Source organism: Fusarium keratoplasticum, chromosome 6, assembly GCF_025433545.1.
Source record: "Fusarium keratoplasticum isolate Fu6.1 chromosome 6, whole genome shotgun sequence".
NCBI classification, from domain to species: Eukaryota; Fungi; Ascomycota; class Sordariomycetes; order Hypocreales; family Nectriaceae; genus Fusarium; species Fusarium keratoplasticum.
Genome location: NC_070534.1, coordinates 729,922 through 752,377, shown reverse-complemented (window position 1 = coordinate 752,377; position 22,456 = coordinate 729,922). Strand labels below are relative to the sequence as shown.

At 50.8% G+C, this 22,456-nt stretch overlaps 5 protein-coding genes and 2 pseudogenes across 7 annotated transcripts, besides 2 other annotated features; 1 reads left to right on the top strand and 6 right to left on the bottom strand.

Annotated features, from left to right (window-relative positions):
- Positions 1 to 2,412: 2,412 nt before the first annotated feature.
- Positions 2,413 to 3,205, bottom strand: NCS57_00819200 (annotated as a pseudogene). Its single transcript has 2 exons — positions 3,040 to 3,205; positions 2,413 to 2,990 (listed from the first exon to the last, which is right to left on the bottom strand).
- Positions 2,413 to 3,205: a sequence feature.
- Positions 3,206 to 7,360: 4,155 nt separating this feature from the next.
- Positions 7,361 to 8,404, top strand: NCS57_00819100 (uncharacterized protein; the record flags this gene model as incomplete). Its single annotated transcript, XM_053058016.1, has 1 exon — positions 7,361 to 8,404. One exon carries the CDS (start codon positions 7,361 to 7,363, stop codon positions 8,402 to 8,404), a length of 1,044 nt encoding a protein of 347 aa, XP_052911847.1.
- A 298-nt stretch (positions 8,405 to 8,702) lies between these two features.
- On the bottom strand, positions 8,703 to 11,432 carry NCS57_00819000 (putative alpha/beta-glucosidase agdC; the record flags this gene model as incomplete). The annotated part of the gene is made up of 2 exons (XM_053058015.1): positions 8,703 to 11,149; positions 11,201 to 11,432. 2 exons carry the CDS (start codon positions 11,430 to 11,432, stop codon positions 8,703 to 8,705), a joined length of 2,679 nt encoding a protein of 892 aa, XP_052911846.1.
- Positions 11,433 to 12,208: 776 nt separating this feature from the next.
- NCS57_00818900 (Oxidored-FMN domain-containing protein) lies at positions 12,209 to 13,498 on the bottom strand (the record flags this gene model as incomplete). Its single annotated transcript, XM_053058014.1, has 1 exon — positions 12,209 to 13,498. The coding sequence occupies one exon, from the start codon at positions 13,496 to 13,498 to the stop codon at positions 12,209 to 12,211; it is 1,290 nt and encodes a 429-aa protein (XP_052911845.1).
- Positions 13,499 to 14,076: 578 nt separating this feature from the next.
- On the bottom strand, positions 14,077 to 17,322 carry NCS57_00818800 (uncharacterized protein; the record flags this gene model as incomplete). The annotated part of the gene is made up of 4 exons (XM_053058013.1): positions 14,077 to 14,634; positions 14,689 to 15,134; positions 16,011 to 17,089; positions 17,147 to 17,322. 4 exons carry the CDS (start codon positions 17,320 to 17,322, stop codon positions 14,077 to 14,079), a joined length of 2,259 nt encoding a protein of 752 aa, XP_052911844.1.
- An 861-nt stretch (positions 17,323 to 18,183) lies between these two features.
- NCS57_00818700 lies at positions 18,184 to 19,595 on the bottom strand (annotated as a pseudogene). The gene is made up of 3 exons: positions 19,474 to 19,595; positions 18,355 to 19,418; positions 18,184 to 18,293 (listed from the first exon to the last, which is right to left on the bottom strand).
- Positions 18,184 to 19,595: a sequence feature.
- Positions 19,596 to 20,550: 955 nt separating this feature from the next.
- NCS57_00818600 (uncharacterized protein) lies at positions 20,551 to 22,429 on the bottom strand (the record flags this gene model as incomplete). The annotated part of the gene is made up of 3 exons (XM_053058012.1): positions 21,953 to 22,429; positions 21,137 to 21,902; positions 20,551 to 21,086 (listed from the first exon to the last, which is right to left on the bottom strand). The coding sequence occupies exons 1-3, from the start codon at positions 22,388 to 22,390 to the stop codon at positions 20,551 to 20,553; spliced, it is 1,740 nt and encodes a 579-aa protein (XP_052911843.1). The 5' UTR covers positions 22,391 to 22,429.
- Positions 22,430 to 22,456: the final 27 nt, after the last annotated feature.

Below are 22,456 nucleotides of genomic sequence, written 5' to 3'. Positions count from 1 at the left end.
AGACACGAACATCGTTTCCATCCGAGCCAAATGTCTCCCCAAGACCCACAGCGATTCAACCCACCTGCTGGGACTTTGGCTGGTGAGAGATGAGCAGATCCCATTCCACAGTTCACCATTTCCCATGCTAACGAACCCGGCTAGAGAGGAGTTGTTCAAAATGCTCCGCGACTATTATACCCAGTCCTCAGCGGCCCTGGACTTTAAGTATGGGGACAGTCGAACAGACCAAGAAATCCTCAGAATCAGGATGTCGCCTCTGTTCGGTGATTTTTCGTAGCATATATCCGAAAGTCTACCGCCACACCCGAATTGCAGAAGGCGAGGTCATTACTCTTGTGTATCAGCAGGGTACACTGACCTGCCGAGCGGGCTCGAGGATATCTAGCAAACTCGGCCTCGACTACTCTCCCTGTCAGTTCCCCTTTATCCTAAACCTCTTGAATTGCGCAACTAACAGGTGTTCGCAGCATACCGTCCTCATCACTGGCCTGCGTGGAGATGCAAGCGTCTCTTGGAGGCTTGTGCTGAAAATCATACCTGTGGCAGGATATCATCTCTCAACATTCCAACTAGACTCCTGGATATCAGTCTCCCTGGTGATATAGTAAAGCTCGTCACGTCGGTCAACGATCAAAAGGTCCAGGACATGAAACTCTCAGAGAGGGGCGTCAGATATGTTGCATTGTCGTATTGCTGGGGTTCCTACCTCAATTTCGCCACTACTCCAACCTCTTACAAAAATCGATGCGAAGGGTTCTCGATCAAAGAGATGCCCCCAACCTTGCGGGATTCAGTGCAAGTGGCCAGAGACCTCGGCTGCAGCCACCTGTGGATAGATGCACTTTGTATCTTGCAGGGCGATTGTCGGGAGGCTCGTCAAGATTGGGAGAGGGAGTCAGCAAGGATGGACAGCGTGTATGGAAATGCCTACTTCACAATCGTCGCGGGCAGTGCTCCAGACTGTGGCGGTGGTCTCTTCAAGCCACAGACAAGGTTCCGCCTCCCATTCATACACGAAGAAAATGAACAGGGGCAGAATGAGAGAAAAACCGCCGAAATTTTCTTGCTCCAGCCGGAAATGAGCTTCAAAGACTTGCCCATCAACTCGCGCGGGTGGGCACTCCAGGAGTGGCTGCTCTCCTCCAGGCTGTTGACCTTCTCTACGGACCACCTTCACTTCTACTGTACAAGCATGTCAAAAGAAAGAGGAGAATCGACGGTGGTCAGATGGACACCTACATCCTCGACTGAAGAGCAACTACCAATCGGCCATTTGGTGCTCAAATATAGGCTCCCCCTTCAGGAAGAGTTCGCCCCGCCCTCTCACTGGTTCATCATAGTTATGAGTTATTGCTGTCGCAATTTAACGAACCCGAGAGACAAGCTTCCAGCAATTGCAGGACTGGCGAGACGGTGGGACCTTCTCACAAAGCACAGTGGAGGGGAATACCTTGCCGGACTGTGGAGGAACCACCTGGTGCCAGGGCTTCTATGGAGGCGCGACGAGGGTTTCCATTCATTAATGTGGGGTGAAGCTGACGATGGTTATCATGATGACAGAGCGCCATCTTGGTCCTGGGCGTCAATCGATGGCAATGTCAGATGGCAGAGTACCAGCCTCAGTGGCGACGAAACGTATGTTGCGCAGATCATGGATTGTAAAATGACCCTGGCCACAGCAGACCGTTTCGGCATGGTCAAAGAAGGAAGGCTGGTTATCCGTGGACCAGCAACGGCAGCATATCTTGACCAGCACGATACGCATACTCTATACAGTACCTCTGCTGGGATGAACGACCCCCTTGGCACAATAATAGCAGATATCTGGTTTGACGATTGGGCCTCTTTCGGTGAAATGCAATCGAAGGGGAAAGGACTGGTATATTGCCTCTCCCTTTGTCGCTCGAGCGAAGGCCAAGTGGGGTTGGTATTACAAGAAGAAGATAAGTCACAATGCTTCAGGAGGATAGGGTTCTTTGAGAATCGCCACTCTCCGGACGCACACAAAGACCTTTCTCGAGAGTCAGATCGAGAATTTGTGATAGTGTAGACTGCTTGTCATCAGTCTAAGGTTGGGGTTTCGTCGCGAGATGTGTCTTGCTAAGTGCTGACTGAGCCTTTCGCCGTTTATCAAGACAGCGCAAGGGAATGAGCGGAAGCAACGCCTTGGATAGACGATGGTAGTCTCTGGGCTCGAGGTCTTCAATGTTGGGCTATTATAATATGGTAGACTTGACCCCGTCTCTGAGTTTCGTAGAGCAGAATCACTGAATCGGACATCCTTAACGGCAAACACGCAACTATATTCAAGATCTTGCATAACTTGATCGCCCTTTTCACGAGCCTTTCAATTCCCTTCTTGAACTGATTGTCCCATTTGCTTTCTAATTTGAAGACTTGATTCGAACATCATCCCTCTGCAACCGCAGCTCGAACCACAGCAAAGAACCCCCGCGTCCGGACCAAGAAAAGAACAAACACGAGCACTATAGGTAAAATAATCATGAGGGCACCCACAAACAACCAAGGGTTAGAAAAGACACGGGCAACCAACATTGCGAATAACATCCAGATGGCGACACCTATCATCTCCCTGTCCGAAAAGTCCCTCCCACTGACGTTCTTGAGATAGCCTCCGCCCTCAAAGTTCATCATAGCGATGCACATTATAAGCGATGTGAAGATGAACAGCGCGTCTATCACGAGAACACTCGTTGCCGGGAGGCCAAAGGCTGAGTCGGCAGCTGCGGCTACAATGACGGAGATGATGTTGAGGAAGATAGAGGCGATGATGAACGAGACCATGGCGATGCCTAGTTTTTCGGCTGTGCGGTGGTTGATTGGTTTGTCGATTGTTTTTCGACACTCCTTGATGATGTCGGATGACTCTGCCTCTGAAAGGTCTTCGAGAATGGCTCGAGCAAGGTTGAGAGACGGCGGAAATTTCGACTTGCAGGAAGTCTTGCCGTCTACGACTCTGCATATTCCTATAACAATGTCAACCAGGCCTCTACGGACCTAAAGGGTGCCTCCTACCAGATGTGCCAAGTCTGTATAGGTCAGGCATGTAGTCAGCCGTGGCATTGGTGCACTCTGTTCCCCAGATGAGCTCTATCGTTGACTGTGGCCAGTTGATAATAGGGTAGTTTTTCTCCATGTTGCTCCTGCAGCCCACGAGGACACAGATGGAGAGGGCAAAGATGCCTGTTCAAAAGACATGATTAGCTTGAAGCTTGTCAGAGCAAACGGAGGAGCAAATACCAAGATTTATCACACCCAAGTATGCCACGCTCTTCATTGTGTCTGGAGTTTGCTTTCACTGGGTGCAGGTAGACAAGCAACGCAAACACCCGAACAATTTACGAAAATTCTCTCATCAGCTAGTAGGCATCTATTTGTATCATCACCTTCGTCCAACAGGGTCCAGGCCCTGTGGCTGATAGCTGCAAGGCAGACAATGGGCTGACTTGTGCCAGAGACCCTCGTCACACTGAAGCGCCGCGGAAAACAAAATCCCACGATCCTCGCTTCGCAACGACCAGTTAAAACCCCCATTTCCGACGATCTTGAAGGGGTCAGAGAAACAATCAAGACCCTTCAATTTCACCGCGCATGCGAGTCCCGGTAGAGGCGTCTTGGCAGCGTCTTACCCCGGCCAGCTGAACTCACTGCCAAGCTGTGAGTGGACGGATGCAGGAGGGCGTCTTTAGCTGCTGCGCCAACGTTTGAGAGGCACATGAGAGCGGTAAAGAGGGTTGATCCTTTTGAGGGAATGAAGCCGTTGGCGGAATAAGCTTATCGGGGAAGCTTAATGGATGTCCACAGAAGTGAAGATGGGCTTTAATTTGAGCGCAACTTTCATACAACTCGGGAAGCGCTCAAGCTTGAGTTAGCCACATTCTTAGTGAGCATATTTTGTGGACAAGGCACACAGTCCAAGTGATAACAGGTTCAAGTCTCTGTCTTCGTCCAGTCCCGCAAATAACGCTCCCGCTTCAGACGCCAATAGTATATCAAATGCCGCATTCCCCTCTCCCCTTGATCCCCAATCAAAACCATGCTTGGACACATTTTTCAACCTAGTGATGCATCCTCTACAGTCGACACCTTCACTCCTTCACTCCCAACCACGAAGGCGCCTGCTGCCTATCGAATTTGTCCTGGTACGCAACCTGATGATCGTTCCAGTGCTCCTGTGGGTGGACAATATCGCAGTGCACGTAGAATCCGCCAACGGGCACGTACTTTTCGCAGAAGGGGCAAGCTCGGTGGCGCGTCTCGCTCACGTGCTGACGACGGGCGTCTTCGTCGGGGAGTGAGACCTCGCACTTTTCGCAGCGGTCTGGTGCATCGTAGCCGTTGATGTTGTAGGCTTTGAGGTTGACTGATGTCTCTTTGTCAGACATGTTGTGAATTTGGATTTCCTTCGTGTGAATGTTGGTTGTGTCTCTAAACGAGCCTGTTGTTTGTGGTGAATGTGGAACGCGGGTGGTTGAAGATGGCAATGTGGGTGGTGGGTTTGTTCTTGGAGCGTAGTAAACTCCCGAGGCGCAAAGTCCTTAATATATATACTACACCAGGTATTCGGCATTCTTCTCTTTCTTCCATTAAACTAAATTGCTAGTGATGGGGTTGACGGCCAGGGCGAAGCTAGTCTCGAGGCCTCCGATGCTGTCAGCTTATCTCAAAGGTACCATCGTAAGCGGGCATCAGCATTGCGCATATATCATTCACTATGCGTTCAGCTGAACCATTGTCCAATCAGGGTTCCCTGAGCCGTAATAACTTTAGACTTTTGAAGAACAATCGAGATGCCTGCCATCTCCCTCCCGCAAGCATTCTTCTTATTCCCACTAACCAAGTACGCGGCAAAGCTCCCTACAATACTTGTTAAAGCAGTTGTGTTGTTCAAAAAGCCGTGGATGGCGGGCATGATCTTTCAATCTCCAAGTGCCTAGCTTTCTTTACGAAAAATGAGGCCGCGTGGTTATGAGATAGGATCTGGCATAGATGGATAATGTCTGCCTTTTTACAGAAATGACTTCTAGCGCATCCTACATTCCAAGCCGTGAATGATTGAGTGTCCTCAAGATCGAGTAGCCTGCTTGGCAAACTCTCGCGCGAGCTGAACAACCTGGATTCCAATTATTATTTCCAACACTCTGGGTCCGCGAGGGGGCATACAAACCTGCTTGCAAGTCCCGGCAGCCTTCTCTAGCTTTGTCCCAACCACACCGTAACCTGCACGCTCCGGGCGGGCCTGGTCACTCAGGAGGGAGACAGCCCTGATCATGATTTCGGCAGTTGTATCCATCATGACCAGCGCGTCTATGAGGTGACAGATTAGCGAGTCGCTCAAGAGCAGTGATGGAGGTGTTGCCAACCGTGGATGTCAGCCAGGGCCTTCCTCATGGCGCTGATATGAGCAAGGGCAACCTTGCTGCTTGAAGCCAAGGTATTGACTTTTTCTAGAATGGCATCTTTTATCAGTATTTGTTAAGGATCGTATCTGGAATCGCCAGGCTTACCTATAGTTTGCAGGGCCTTCTGCTTCTCCCAATCATCAACGCCTGCATCCTTTGGCACCCGGTTACTCAATAGCTCATCTAGGGCCCTGAGGACCACTTCATCTTCCAGAATCGTGGTAGCAAACTAGACAACACAAGATTAGCTAGAGTACCTATGCAACCAGATGAGATACATACTATCTCGATCGCCTTAAGAACTAGGGTCGACCTCCTAGATGTCTCGCGGCTGTTATCTTGGAGGAGCTGCAGTATTCCTTTGATATTTTCTCTAGCATCCTCGGCCTCGAAACTGGAAAAGGGAATAGTGTAGTCAGAAATGATGCGGAGCGGGTCAAGTAGCACTTCAATTATGTTGACGGCAGAAGACGCATATTCCGCAATGTGGTGGGCTATCGAAAAGCTTTACCTACCTTCCAAGGCGAAGTTAGGGTATGGCAACTGACAGAGGCCGACAATGGGATAGATGGCTTCGTTGAGAGAGCTCCTACAATGCTGGCTGACGGTAGTGATCCCCTGCCACATTCTCTGGGTGAAAAGAATCAGTTAGCAGGATCTTGATCTCCAAGGTCATCCTCACTCTGTATTCTACATCCTCCTGGAGCCAGGTTTTGAAGTAGGTGGGCGGGTGGACCATCTCAAAGAGATGTTCATCATCGGGGAACTCCATGCCAGTCTTGACGTAAGTCTGCACATGGTAGAAGAAGTCGTCATCGAGGAAAAAACGGGTGATTGATTGCTCATCACCGTCTACCTTGCCCTTTGGGTTTCTAAGCAGTCGCTCGATTGGGGACGAAAGCTCGTCAAAGACCCTCGTGATGGAGAGAATATTAACCTCAACTGACGCCATTTCTGTCAATTTGAAAGAGAAGCAAGATGTATGAGATATAAAGTAGAGCTGAAGAGTTTCCAACCCAGTGCAAACAGAATGGAAATCCGTCTTTTGTATGGGCCATCATCATGAGTCTAGTCGATGGATCTACTATGTTGGTGGTGGCTAGTTGAACTCATTGCCCCATGTTCTAGATCAAAGCGCATGCTGCATTCTAGTCTGTTGAAGCGAGATGTTGAGTAGCAAAGAATATGATTGATCTATTGATATCTCTACCGGGTCAATAGTCATGTCAGATAGGCAATAAACTGCCAAATGAACTTATCCTTCTGGAGATGGTGTGACGAAGAAGAGGGTTTTTGTTGGGTGTCAGAAGTCGCGTTTACCTCTTCCCCTACCCTGCAGACAATAGCGCTGAACGAGGGGCTGTCGTCCCCCAGTTCGTTGAGGGCCGGCCTCGGTCTTTCGACCTGAAAAAGGAATGGGCGATTTTCTGTTGACGTTTAGGGGTGCTCAGGTGCCGTGGATGCCAAGGTCCTGCAGCTTCAACTACCGCACCGCCTTGGATAGACCTGCGATATCCGCCTTTCAAACGGCAGACAGCGGAATAGAGTAGGCCCGTACAAACTGTGAATACGACCTCCCGCAGACCCGGATGACGAATGCCTCGTACCCAGCTGCGATCATCAGGCTACTCCGCCTGATTAATCGCCAGTTAAAAATACCACAGGCGTGACTAAGCTGCGCCCGTGGCTCTTAATGGCCCCTCGTATGCAGGGAACACGCAAGGGGACACGAGACGTGGAGGTGGAATCTTTTTATAGCAGCTTTGACAAAGCAGCTCATGGGAGAAACATGTCGTGAAGATCATAATCTTTTTGATGCTGTTTGTTGGCCCTGGGCAGATGGCATGTTGTTGATCGCTGGCTGCCTATATCAAATGCCATCCCCGACAGAGTGCTACAGTCTTTACTGATCAGATCATTCATTACCTTCAAACATGCGGCTTCTTCCTGCGCTAGCACTGCTCGCTTGGGCAAATGCCCTTGCCGATGCCCGAGGGGAATACCTGGAACGCTACGACACCGATTCAATCAACTGCCATGATTCCAACAAAAACCACGAACCGAGAGGAGTCAGCGCCCTTTGGGACGACGACGTTTGCCCACACTCTTCCGCCGCCTGGAATGACGACGCACGCGACCATGGGCTAGTCAAACGCTTGCGACAATGGGTCCGACGGGCGGACGCTACCACCAACGCTGCGGCCGCCCAGGCGACAGAAGACGATTCCAAGGAATCGGACGACGCAAAGGCACCGGCTGAGACAAAAGATGCAGAGGAAACGAAGGAAGAACCTGCCGAGACGAAGGTCGCCGAAACGACCCAAGAGGAGAAGCCGACCGAAGCCGAAAAAACTACAGAAGTGAAGGAGACGAAGGAGCCCGAGACCACACAAAAAGAAGAGACCAAGGAGGAGTCGACCGTACCATCCGTCACCGTACCATCTCCAACGCTGCCTACCCAGACTCTCCCCACAGAGACAGAGTCTGAAGATTCGGCAACGACCGAACCCTCATCGAGCGATGAAATGACCGAGACTTCATACATCAGCAGCGACCAAGTCACATACTCGACATATTCTAGCGAAAAGATCGGTGCATCATGCTTCAGCACAACCGTCGAGCACACAACATTCTGCTCCACCCGAACACGCAATGGTAACATCGAAACCTACAGCTGCGCCCCCGCAAACATAACATCCAGCGCCTGCGCCCCGGGCATGATGTGCACGATCCACCCTGATTCCGGCAACGACGTGTGCATGAAGCTGCACAACGAGGTCGGCACCGCGGGCATTGTCATCGCTAGCATTTTCGGCTTTCTTGGTGCGGCGTGCACTTTTACCATGGTTTTTATTTGTTACAGTGATAAGAGGGCCGCGGCAAAGTTTAAGAATAGACGGCCGCCTAAGACGAGTGAGAGTACTAGACTTCTGGCAAAGGCTCCGACGCCTCCGACGCCGCCTGCTTTGGGGCACTAAAATGTGGACAGTGGAATTGTTCTGTCAATTTATGGGTTTGACTCTGGTTAGTTGGGGATATTTCGAATTTGTCGTGAGGTTCCATGAGCTATAGATAGGTACTGAGAGGGATTGGTTTAGTTTGCTAGCAAGGTATCATGGGACAAGGCTTGGGAGGTGTCATCTGTTCTTCCCATGCCTTTAATGAGGTAATGCATTTCTTATGTCTTTCTCACAACATTTCATCAAGGATAAAGGACTGCGGGAGTAAGGTGGACTAAAAATGAAGCATTATTAAATAAACTCGAGTCGTCATCCCCTAGGGCAGTGAGCCCTGCTGGTCTACTATTCTCCTTTCAATCTTTGTCTGCACTTCAAATGGCCTATCCAGACTCTCCTTCAAAGATATTGTGCCACTGCCCTTTTCTGATAGAATGGTAATACTCTCGACCTCTAGGCTAGAACGGTATCCGAACGTTCCGTTGGCGGTGAGGATGTTGTCCTCCAACACAAACTTGATCTCTGACGACTTGCCTTCTATACTCTCACCGTCATCGAGATACAAGGATCCTTCCGCATAACCATTTTCATCTTGCGCAACCACGAGATTAAAATTCTTCTTTCGAAGCTCTGCAGTCGTGTTGGCTGACTCATTCCTCAGCGGCACGATGCTTCCACCGCGGATGTATACGGGAATCTCATCGAAGCCGACATTATCCACTGTGACGTGCTCACCCTGACCACGGATAGGTTTGTGCGTCCAGAAATCGTAAAAGAGATCGTCTGGTAGATAGAAAGTAACAGACTGAGAGTCATCCTCGACAACGGGGGATACCAGCAGAGAGTCTCCTAGAAAGAACTGTGTGTCGATGCCAAACGTGTTGCTGTCGGACGTATAGATGAAGAATAATGGGTTGACGCTGGGCACGCCTGTAGAACTGGCGTGGTGTAGTGCCGTATAGATGTAATCCAACAGTCTATACCGAGCGTCAATGGCCTTTTGAGCCACCTTAGTGACAGACTCCCAGAGGTAAAACTCCTGGTTTGTGGAGGCAACATCGGCGTGGTTGCGGAAGAATGGCATAAAAGCTCCAAGCAGAACCCAGCGAGAGCACATGTTTTCCTCTGCCCGTCCGTTGAACCCACAGACATCTGATCCCACCATGGGATAGTTGTGTACAGCCGTGAAGCCGAGCATCTGGGCTATCGAGATACGGTAGTGAGCCCACGAAGACCGGTTGTCGCCGAACCAGTGGGCAGACCATGCACTGGAGTGTAGAAAGGTTGACCGAGTCAAGACAAAGGGTCTCTTGCCGGGTTTCCTCTTGATCATGCCGTCGTAAGTTGCTTTGACCATGGTTAGGCCGTAGAGGTTATGCGTGTCGTACTGCGCGGTGCCGTCGTGGTTGCTGATGTTGGTGTAAATGGTTCGATCGCTTAGCCTTCCCATCGCATTCTGGATAGAGTACGGTGGATTGAACAGATCTCTATGCGCAAGGGCCTTTTCCCATTCACTGCTTGCATCCTGCCGCTTCGCTAATGTGCTGTTGGGCTGAAAGCTGTCCGGGAATCCTGGGATTGGTCTCCCCGTGTTTGGTCGAGGCCTGTGATTCTCGGGAGGTTGAGGAGGCGTGTTTGTATCCTTTGCATGCTTTGCAGGATCGCAGTCAACGTTGGGACAAAAGTTGGACGCTTCGTTCATATCATTCCAAACACCATCAATATCAAGACCTGTCTCTGGGTCAAAGAATCTTTCCATCTCGTCAACCCACCAGTCATGGCCCTCTTTAGAGTGGTAGTCTGGCCAGACAACTTCGCCCGCCCATTGAACACCTCGGTAATTGGAACCATCAGCGGCTTTGAGAAAGGCACCTGCTTCTTGGCCTCGCTGGAAAGACTCGTAGCTGCTGTTGGTGCTGATTCCGGGGTCTAGCATCATGACCAGTTGCTGCTGTCGATTGTGCAGAGTATCGACGAGCTCTCGCATCTTGCTCATGGGAAAGCGCTCGGGGTCTGTGGTAAAGTCTTTGCGCATGTCCATGTAGTCAATGTCACTCCACAAGACCTCCAGTGGGATATTGGCCGTCGAGTAGTTCGCCACGACTTCTGCTAACACGTTGACGTCCCAGTAGCCATACTTGGCTTGGTGAAAACCCAGAGACCAGTATGGCATCATGGCTGCCAGACCAATCGCTTCAGCATGCTGTTTGCTGACTTCTGTCGGGGTGGGGCCAGCAAAGAAATAAAAGTCAAGAATGCCTCCAATCGTGTTGTACTCGAGGTAATGGTCGCCCTCGGGTGTGATATTAAGGTCAATATCCATCCCGTTCGAGTTCATCAACAAAACACCATGGCTGCCGGATTTTCGGTGCTCAAGATACATGGGGTGACTTCCATAAAGGTTCGTGTTTTGCGGGATCACGATTGCCTCTCGATTCCACATGGTCCTTCGGTAGGAGGAATTCGTAGGGAGTCGAAAAGAGTCGGAATGCTCACCAAGGCCATAGATGTTTGGGTCTTTGGGGAGATTTGTTCTCAGCCGAACATATTGAGACTCGAAAATCAGCTTTTCGGCGCTTGTATCAAACAAGACCTCCTTTGAGTCGCGCCGAGACACTGTAAAGGAGAAAGGTTCTGCCTTGAGGTCGAAAACCAAGTCGGATTGTTCGATCTTCTTGCCGCTTTTTGAAGGTCTAGGGATGATGGACTCGGGGATTTGGTAAACTTTTTCACCCGCATCGTAAATCTTCACATGTAGCCGCTTGTCTGTTCAAAATGAGCCTCATGCGCAAGAAGGGAACTGGTGATAAAAATCACCTGTCTGGTACTCAACCACAAGTTTCAACTCGGGCGCGTCTATGCCGTAGACATTGCACGGCTCACCAAGGAGTGTCAAATCAGCTGTGAGCCCATTGGTTGTCTCCTCGACATTCGAGGCGCTGTATCCTGGACAGGCATCGATTGATACCGCGACCGCAGTGGTAATGAACAGTGACAAATAAATTAACAACCCCATGGCCACGGCTGAGAATGTCTGCAGGTGCTCCATGTTGATGTCAACAGCGAGAATCTCAGCTGACTGGTTCCTTGCTGTTGGCTGCTCTGCTTCTGGGAAGGAAGTCTTTTAAGGGAACCACAGTGTTTGCCGTCTTTACTAGCGAACGGTAGGTCATAGAACGTCATGTAAGGCTGTGGGGAACTCCGGCCAGCGCGTCATGCTGCGACACGCTTGGCTGTAACTGACAACTCAGAGGGCAGGACATGGGTAGATATCTTCCAAGGAGGTTGCAATGACGCATGGTCAAGGGCAGAGATACGAATTTTTGAGCTGTAAATGGATTGAAAACAGGGCTCAAAGCTTACAGCGACATCGCGATCTGCCTGAAATCGAGCCTGCATTCATCCTTTAATCTTCAATGCAGGCACACAGCGAAGAGATCAACGCGGTGCCTGAATAATGCCCCTGATTTGATAACCAACGTACGGTGATCGGTTGGCATATGCATTAAAAGATCCACACTGAGTCTATCTATAGGTCGATCCTTCAGCTGAAACAAAACAGCGCTGGGCCTGCAGAGCAAGTGCACGGATTGCCACGGCGAATCGCAACAGGCCATAACCGCCAGCTCAGCAGGAGTTGTTTCAAGTTCTGGTAGGCTAAGAATTAAGGTTCTGCCAGTTGTATTTTTAGTCTTCTGTTTCTGCGTTGTCCTACAACCGAGAAATACTTAGGCCGATAAGGGGGCGGATATTTTGTCTGCAGTAGCAGTCAATTAATGGCCGAAAAACAGTCTCCTCTATATACTCCTAGATATATCCGTTAATCTAGATCACATAATGCTCCTTGTCCTCTGCGACCCGCTGCAAATGCTGCTTCGCCTTTTCCCACGCCTCATCAACATTCTCTTGCACCGAAAAGTCTGCTGGCCGTAAACCGTTTGCAATCTGGTTAATGAGCACAAAAACAAGGGCCATCGCTTGGAAACCCTCTTCATCATATGCCTGCTTCAAAACTCCGGTTGCGCCCTCGTTCTTGATCGCATTGGGAAGTCCAGGGTCCTGGCACGCTGCTCGTCCGAAACCCACGCCGTCGAGGGTGGCGAGGGAGTTGACAAGACCTTCGGTCGTCTTGAATCCTCCAGTTGAAAATACTCTGGTTTCTCCCTTGAGGGATTTGATGATTTCCTCTGCCTGGGTGAGGAAGTAATTCTCGCGTTTGCGGTTCTCCTCCTTAACGTGCTTGAATGCTAGCTTCTCATAGTTTCCACCGGAGATCTCGATAAAGTCGAAATGAGCATTCTCCAACGCGATGCTGAAGTTCTTGGCGTCGTCGAGTGTGATGCCTTCTGGTTGGTACTCGACCGAGTTGATCTTGATGCCTAGGATGAACTTGGGGCTCACGCGTTTTCGGATCTCGTTGGCAATCTCAAAGACGATTCGGGAACGGTTCTCGAGGCTGCCTCCGTACTCATCAGTTCGCTTGTTGGTACGGGGGCTGAGGAATTGAGCGATTAGATAGCCGTGAGCACCGTGAAGCTCAATGCCGTCAAAGCCAGCCTTTTCCAGGTACTCTGCGGCGTGAGCGAATCCCTCGATGATAGCAGAAATATCTTCCTTGGTGGCCTCTCGTGCTTCACCATAGGTACGGCCCGTGGCAGACTGCTTTAGAGGGACCGCAGAAGCGCTGATGGGGTTGGGTTGTATCCAGGATTCGACTTGACGACCTGCATGGGTGATTTGGCCGATCAAGAGGCTGCCTTTTTCCTTTCCAGCAGCTGCTAGTTCCTTGAAGGCTTCAAATCGGGGACCCTCAAAGGGATCGGTTGCCTTGACGATGGCGTTACCCGCTGCTTCGAGATGCACGGCGTCGGTGGCGATGTTGCCCGTGAGAATCTGGCCCCATCCGCCGGCACCCCAACTTCTGTATAGGGTGATCAGTTGCTTTGAGGGAATTCCTCGGGCTGATTCGTCCTTGGGGTCCCATGAAGATAGTCGTTCAGACGTAGCGGCTTTGAGGAAGCGGTTCGGTCCGGTGCGTCCAGAGGGTGTAAAGGTTAGGGGCTCAAAGAGTGGTGCAGGATCAACACCTGGTGAGCCGTATCTTGGTGCAGCCATTTTGAGTATTCTAAAGTTGAAAAGAGAAAACTAATATCAAAGCACCTGCAGTTCCATATGGCAATTGTATCATGACTCCAGGCCCTTTTTATACGAGCATCTCAGAACCCTTGCAACCTCTAGTCCCCACGACAATGCAACACAGACACCGTAAATCTCCCGATCGCCCCAGCGGTCTGTTAGATCGGCAACAGTTAGCCCACTCTTTATCTAATCCATGGCATGAACCTCGGCCCAGGGAAACCGCCAGATACTGACAAATCGAGGTTCGGCCGGTTGTTCGTCCGAAACGCGCGCGGTTTTCCGGGAGACTAGACCAGATCCGGGGAGGGTCCATGCTGGGATGAAACATATATCGATAGCAACATGGGCGATTCCGTGATTTTCTTGGCTTGTATTTCTAAGCGGAAGGGGAATAGCTTCGTGGAGTGGGTTGGAGCGGTGTAACTAAGGTCCGATCAGTAGCTAGCATGATCTAGTGTTTGATGATTCCAGAGCGTGATTTGTAAAAGTGGGAAGAGGATAAACTAGCTTAAGGGGTCTACAGCAAACTGGACCCCTGGGGGTTGCGTTCTGTACTATCTCTTACTTGGCTGAGCCTGGATAATCTTTTGCAGATTTCGATCCCTCTCAGCCAGCGAGTCCGCAGTTGGCCTTCCATAGGCCTCTTCTGTTTGCCTGGAAACCTTTTCTGTCCAGTCTTCACTCTCTGCCGAGATGCTCGGACGTGGAGCCGAGGCCCCGGCAGATGTTCCTTTAAAGGTTATATCTCCGACATCGTCCCAGCACGCCTCCATAGTTCCAGCTAAGTGATGCATAAATGCTCCTATACCGCCAGTTCCTCCGGCGCTGTTGTATGTCTTGAAAGGACCGGCCACGGCCCATCTCGGTGCTAGGCTGTTTTCCATGATGGTGTCTAAATCCTCGACCGAGACCACGTCGTTGGCAACGAGGTGGCAAGCTTCGCGGAAAAGAGCAAAGGCCAGACGGTTTCCAACGAAGCCTTGGGTTTCTTTGTTGATCTTGACGGGGCGATGGCCTGAGCCAAGACTGTTAAAGTAATCCATGGCAAACTGGGTTCTCTCGGGCGCGGTGTGGGGAGACGGCACCACCTCGATTAATGGCATGATATGCGGCTTGTCCCATGTCAGTATCCGATTTATAATCATCCTCGACTCGATAGTACTTACGGGGTTGAAAGGATGAACCACAAGAACTCTTGTCTTGTCCTCAAGATGTTCAACCTGCTTGGAAGCGCAAATACCAGATGTTGAGCTCCATAGGTGTGCATTTGCCGGAGCATGCTTGATGACGCTAGCCCAGTTTGACTGCTTGAATTCGATCTTGTCGGGGCCTTGCTCCTGAACGATAGTTGCGTTTGAGCATGCCTCTTCGATGGTAGAGCATATCGACAGCCGTCCGGTAGATATGAGTTGCTGGACAGAGAGGGTCTCTGTCGCTTCTTTCTTCACTGACTCTAAATATACCGGCAGAAGGGTAGAGATGTGATGCTCGAGGTCATCTCGTACGTCATATAGCCGAAGATTCGCGTTTGAATATCGGAGATGCAACGCGGCGAACGAGAGGCCAATGGTGCCGAGGCCGATGAGGGCAATGGTCTGCTGCTCTAGTGGCTCTGCCATATCGAGTTAAAGTTATGTTTCTAGGATATAAGACCAAACCTTTCTTCAACGTCCCTTTCAATGGTTGTAGAGGGTGATGAGATCATGAGAGCGGGACTTTGTGAGCCCCTCAGTTGAGCGAGTGGAGAAGAGGGGAAACACCCGAGGTTAAGGCTTGAGCTGAGTGCCTTCTTTTTCTTCCAATCCATACGAGCTAAGAATATCATTAAAATCCCAATAGTATTCTTGAATTTTTTTTTGCAACGAATTGTTCTACTTGCCATTCATTGTGCACAATTTCGTTGCTAGAATAAAGACAAACATAGATATTAACGTTGAAGCCAAACTGAAAACATCAAGTCCATTACCAAACAAAGAACATGTACCACACCATCAAACCTCCGGGCATTAATCCTCAGACACTTCCAATTCCGGCAGAGTAACCATGTCTTGGATAGTCTCCATCACAAGCATCCTGCATGAGCCGCAACCGCGCCAGCTCCCCCCATTCAAATGAGATTCCAGTTCCAAACACATTTCAGCAGTGCTCCATCCGTCGCCCGAATCAGGAGTCTTCTGGCCCGTAGATAAAAAAGAGCGAGAGTTGCTTTCACTACTCACTGTTTCCGAATAACCACCCTGATCGGGATCCTCGGGTTCCGAGGTGGGGGATTGATACCGTTCCACCGCAGCCTTCCTTTTTGCCATCGCTTCGAGTTTCTCGGAGTGGTACTTCTTGCGCATTGCCCGGAAGAAAATGATCTTTGTCAGGCTTGAGGAACCGTCGCGCCAAATTTCGCGAAACATTCCTTCTAGATATCCAGAAAAAGATGCCATTAGCAGTTATGTACAAAAGCCTTAGCATCATGACTTGAAACGGAACCACTTACGGTTGCTAATAGCATCCTTGAAAGCTGCGTCCGCCTTCTGTTGTTGGAGATCAATCCGATCCCAATCTCTTTTCGCATTCAAGACGTCAGCCCTTCTATGACTTTTCTGCTCAAGAAGGTTAAGGCATTTCTGGTCGGCCCAGGAAAACCCCAACGGGGTCTCCTCCCTGTCGAGGCTTTTGGACATGAGGGATCTCAGTTCGCATTGTTCCAAGACAGCTTCCTGCTCAATCTCTTTCACTCCTTTCTTTGGAGGCAGATCCGGCGTTTGGAGGAGGGTGACCTCAGGCATCTGAAGGCGTGGCTCGCCCTGCTGTTTGGGTGAGCTGCTTGGACCCGACTTCTCTTTAATCCCCTCCTGAAAGACTCCCACCGTCTTTAGCTCTGCAGCCAACTTCAACATCTTCTCATTCGCAATCTTTAGTTTCTCTACCATCTGGCTGTGAGGAGCCAAGTCTTCTTCAACACGACCTTCCGGGGTTTGCATATCTCTGATGGTCGATTCATGCTCCGGAAGCCATCTGGAAGAAGCCTTCATCTTCAGCAGCCCGCTGATTAGTATCTTATGTAGGTTTGAAGGGCCCAAGACATCAGACGTCATCTTGGTCGCCTGTTCGACCGTGGTGTTCTCCCAAAAGGAGACCATGCGAGACTGGACGTACTCGCCGATCCACGGAAAGTGTGCATGGAAGGGGTCCAAAAAGTGGACGTTGTCGACAACCTGAGGGAAGCTCAACTTGTCACCAGCCTTCTTGACTTCTTCTTGTGCAACGTTGAAGAGGTCCGTCAATCCGAGAGATTCGGCAGCCATGTACACGCGAAGTGCAGTTCTAAACTCCGAGGAGTACTTTCCAGCAGCGGTCGTTCCCCACGGCTCGAGGCACTGGTATTTGCCCGTCACGAGGAAGTTCACAATGACGTGGCCGGCATCGAACTGGATGGATCCCAGATCCAGCTCGTTTGGCGGTTCGCACCGCGCGAGACGAGCGGCAAGCGGGGTTTTCTCCAGGAACTGACGAGGGATGCGAAGTGTTTGGCTGGGACTGAATCTGAGGGCAACTATATCGCTCGCATATGGCCTCAGGATGTTGTTAGTCTGGATTACCGAGACATGGTAGGGGGATAGGACGACTAACGAGCGCTGTGGCCGGTTCTCCATGACCTCGACGTCTGAGTCCTGGCCCGGCTCTTCAGAGTCGGAAGACAAGAGGAAGGGTCTCTCATCATCTTGTGAGTCCGAATTGTCACCACAGGTGCTATCAGCAATAGAGTAGTCGATCTCAAGATCGGGTGCTATGTCGTCGAAAGGCATGCTTGCTGTCTTTGACAGTGAAAAACGCGGAATCGTGGTTAGATATGATCCAAAGGGAGGAAAAGAGGGGGAGAAGCAACATTAAAAGACGTTTAATGAATCATTACCAATGCACTGGTCGGCCTCGGACAAATGCGATGTCACCATGCAAGCCAAGAAAGCCTCATGCAGAGAGACGAACGGAACATAGGCAGAAACTTTGCCCGATGGCAACTTGAGGTAGTTGGTGGCCCATTATTTTGACACCATACATGTGAAACTCTACGGTGCTGAAATAAGCCACTTGAGGCTCAGGCAGAGTGTAAAAAGTGACACACCAACTGCCTACTTCACCAAAGTCCATAGCCTAGTCACCGAGTATGGCTCTACAGATTCAACATAGAGCGACGGGCTCTATGGTTAAACATCCTTGAAAGGTCCTGATGACCGTAGAATAGGCCCTAGACACGGCTTGGTGAGTAAAGTTGAATAGGTCAGTGCGATTCCCAAATAAAGGCCGTAGATGATGGGAGAGGCAAGCTATCTAGGCATCAACTAGGAACTCCAGGGCCATCACGATGGAGTCTCCCGAGTCCGAATTATCTGCATAAATATTCAGCGGCATTTGACAGATTAAAAGAGCGAGCGGACACTCCATGGGTATTTCACCACAGCGTTCCGAGATCAGACCCAAACATAAATACAAATACCCGCCAGTCCCTGCCCAAAACTCTCCCCGACCCAAACTAGCCAAAAACAAGACATCGCCGTCTCTTTAGACTTTCGAGAGCGTTCTACTAACAATCTGATACTATTCCATCTGTGTAAACGCACGGGTCTGAGCTCAGGGGATGTCTGCCTGGAATATGCCTCAGGAGCTTCCTAGAGACTCCAAGTTCCAGAGCTTCTCGACGAAGGCGTCTCCGAGGCTTTGGCCTCCTGAGCCTCCATCTCCACATTCAAGTCTTCAAATGTTTCGGAAGTCGGTGTTCCTTAGCCAGACAGTGCAGTTAGAGGTACAGTGTCAGATTAGCAGGGTGGACAATCACTTACCATCCATGGCCGGGAACGTAAACGACGGATCTACCGTGACCTGTCCTTCGGTAGGAACCACAAGGGCCTTAGGTCTAGGCTTGCAAGAACCTCGGGCTTCGGCTCTTCTTTCAGACCTTTTCACAAGCTCATCGAGGCGATTTTGATCCCTCCTAATGAGTTTGCCCCCCCTCTTATATTTCTTATTCCGAAGCGTTTGCAATTCCGCTTCTTCTTTCAACCACGCCTCCTTCTCTTTGGCCGCTTGAATGGCCTCCTCCTTCTCGAGCGCTCGAATGGCCCCCTCCTCCTCAGCCGCTCGAATGGTCTCCTCCGCTTTGGCCGCCCTAATGGCCTCCTTCTCAGCTTCCTGCTTGGCCATCGCTTCGGCCTTTGCCTCAGCGTCTTTCATAGCCTGCTCTGTGGGTGAAATCCTTTTCCTCGTCAGCTCCTCCTCCGAGACACTTTTAGCAGTCTCGCAAAAGCCTTGCCCCCCGTCCTCGTGGAATTTTTGCGTTTTTTTAGACAGTTCTGAACTTTTCAGGAGCACCATGGCTTTCAACAAAGCCCTGCTCAGAGTTTCGGGCCACCCAAGCTCGACAAGCATCTCGTCGACTCCCTCCGGCGTCGCTTCTTCGCCAAAGGAGAGAATGCGAGATTCAACGTACGCGACAACACCAGGGAGCGTCTTGAGAGATCGACCGGAGTCTTCTATGGCCGATATGATAGATGGGAGGGTAAGGTTGTCGCCCAGTCTGGTGATTTCCCGTCGTGCAAGGTCGCGGAGTCGAGGCAGCTGCAGTGATTCGGCCGCAACATACACATCAAGAGCAGTTCTGAACTCGGAGACGCGTCTCTCCTCTGGACTGTCACCCTGGGGCCTGAGACACTGGTAGACGCCGCACGTAAGGAAATGAACCAGAACATGGCCAGTCTCGGAAGACATTTCGTTAAAGCAAGGCTTGTACCCAGGGATCACGGTGAGACCCAAGGAGATGCTCTCGACTTGGTAGAGAAGTTCACGTGGAATGTGAAGGCTCTTGCCGTCCCCAAAGGAGACGGTGCAAATTTCACCAGCATAAGGTCTACCATAGTTGGTTACCCTCACAGCATTCGGCAAATGGGCTGCTTGATTCTTACGAGTGTTCTGGTCGGGTATCCTTCTCAAGATCCATGTCCGCCGCACCGTTGCGGGATGTCGCGCTGTTGTTGCTGGTCATGACGACAAAGGACATATCTGTGGTTGCAAGACTCGTATGCGTGCTGATGAAGAGGTGAGACGCCCGGCAGAGATGGTTTAGTAGGTAGTCATCAGATATAGACCATTGACCCCTCTATGACCAAGTCCAAGAGGTGTGCTACAATTGCAGGACGCCTGAAAGCGATTGGTCGGCCTCCCGCATAAGTCACTAGGCAATCAACTCCACGTAACTCATGAGGCGCCCGCTTGCGTTCATGGCTGGGCAGTGGCTGCGCTTGCCACGTCAGTACCTGTCTAGGCAGTTCCAGCGATCAGCATAGAATGAAGCCCAGTACCAACCATGAGTGTAGGGAGCCCCTGATCTGCAACCTGCCTGTCTGCCTCCCAGCCGTCGAGGCTAATGGTGAGTCGACCCCCAATAGCAAACGTGCAGCGTAACCTTGCTTTCTCGTTTTTCCGGTTTGTCCTTAGCTTTTTCCCAAAATTACTTTCGGCAGATCGATGCCGCTGGCCGGCTGGCCATACGTTTGATCGCGAACCCCTGCAAACAATTGATCTAATCCTGCGGGAGGCCGACCACCATTCCCAGCCTGACTGGTGTCGCAACCATGATCCAGAAGAACCAACCAAATCATTTTTACAGTTTCCATGGGATTCTACAGGTCTCCCTACGGGGGTGGTTGTCCCTTTCCTCGGCTGGTTGCCATCTGCTGAAACGCCGCCAGCGCTACTGTAGACGGGTAATTACTGCAGGATGAGGCGGTGTCGAGTTTGATCGTGGTGTTGGAAAATAGGCTTTCCGTCGGATAACAGCGCTTGTGATTGGTAAGTGTCGCCCGTGGAAGGGAGGCACAACCAATCTACAGCGATTGCAGGGGACCTCTTTGGGGACTGTTTGCGCTCCTTGATACTACATCATATGTTTGTCCATCCGTCGCAAGAGACTATCTATCCACTACCTGTGTGAGCTTGTGACCGAAAATGCACCAAAATACTCCCAATCACGAATACAGCCCTCAGGTGAGTACAATAGCCTTGGCAACAAGGCGGAGAGATGCCACTTCTTCCTCCATCGCCTCTGTCAGACATCTATCGTAGCGAGTCTCAACCTCCCATCGAGACTCTTCGATCCTCGTGTCAAGTTTATCCCTCGGCACAGAGAATAGAGCCGGAAGCAGGCACAGCTTCACAACACAGCCATCGCTCGACATATCGTCTTTTTCCATGCTTGTCTCGTCAAAGTCGTGCCCAGGCAAGAAAAAGTAGAACTTCAAACGCGTCATTGAAGTGGTCAGTGAGAATTTCAGGCTAAAAGCTTTTCTCAACGGGTTGTCGAGGTCGGGGGGCTCTTGCATGACCATGCCGCCGTCTGGTATCATGTCCTGGCTCTTTGCCGTGATGCAGAAGCTTAGACTCTGTAGCATAAACTCAGAAAGGTGCTCGACCTTTTCTTCAATCATCTGCTCCTTAAGTCTATCCTTGCCATCACTGTCTCTTTGTGTGAGAGACTCCAGGGCGGCGAGATCGGCCATATGGAGGGCCTCAGGTCCGTCTAGAGCATCTGTTAGCCTCGAGCTCCAGCAACATGCGACGCGCTCTTACCTTTGGCCAGGATGTGCCTTCTATAGCCATTCATGAGTGGACTCTCAACGCCCAAAACATCTGGAAAGGCGCGTTCAAAAACAAGGTCGAAGATCCCGGCCGCAACCAGGGCTGCAACAAGCCTTGAGCTAGGGATCTTCTCACTCATGTAGTGACATAAGAGAGGATGAAGGTCCCAGCCAGAGGCTTTGATTGCCCAACCTCTCGCTGGATGTGCATTTTCGTTATTGTTGCTAATCTTTGGGCTTTTGTCACCTCGGGAGAATGCTTGAGCTTCGTTTAGAATTCCGAGGTAAAGATCCTGAAGTTCTTGCATGATGGTGCTCTCCGGCAGGCCAGGCCTTCGTGCCTTGGAATATTCCAAGTTGCCAGAATGTGTAGACATGGCCTTATTTCGTTTCTCCAAGATGGACACCATTCGGTTGCAATAGTTAATGTCACCCTTCGACGACTTGCGGAGGTGACGCATCTCTTCGTGATCCGTTTCCAGCTCAGAGACCCGGTTCTGGAGGGTCAAATTATAGCCCTTGAGTTTCAACACCTCATCTTGAAGAGCTGATATGTCGTCTGAAGGTTGCTCAGTTGGACCGGGGCTTGATGTCAGGCTTGGGCTATGCGGAGCACTTTGAAGGCTAGGATAAAGGGACGAGAGTTCGCTAACTTCGCTTTCAGTATGAAGTACGTCGATCGAATTCACAGCGTTGTCCTCGTCGCCTTCATCATTGACGCTGTAATCCACGGGATAGAGGCTCGCCCCTGGACGTGTCTATCGCTAACTTAGATGCGACACCGACTCTTCAATCAGGCAAGACTTACTGGAGAATTCTTGTTGGTCACCTTCAGCCTGATGGCCGGTCTCTTGGTCGCGAACGTCCTGACCGTGTTCAGCGCAGCCCGAGACCGAGTCCGGGTCTCCCGGGTCTTGTTGCGCAACCCGTGTGGACCATGAAGAAGGCCGGTGAATATGGACTGAATCTCGCTTTGCTCTTCGTCGGATAGGTCGAGGCTGGGCGTCCCCTGGGTAAAGACGTCGTCGAAGTTGTCACATAGCCCATGATTCTTCCATTCGAGCCGGAGCTTCCGACGGATCTGCGTCTGCGTGAAGTCGTTGCCAGTGACTCGCTTCAGGTGATCTTCAGCCGTCGGGAGCAAGTTCTCTCTGTACGTGGCACACCAGTTGAGATAGGCCAGGAGTTGAAGGCGATTGCTGTCGCTCCAAACCCTCCCATTCTTCCGTGTCAGCGTCTTCTCCATGATGGCATGAGTCAAAACAACGGAAGCACATTGGCAGAATGAGAGGGGGGAGATCAGTTTCTTCAC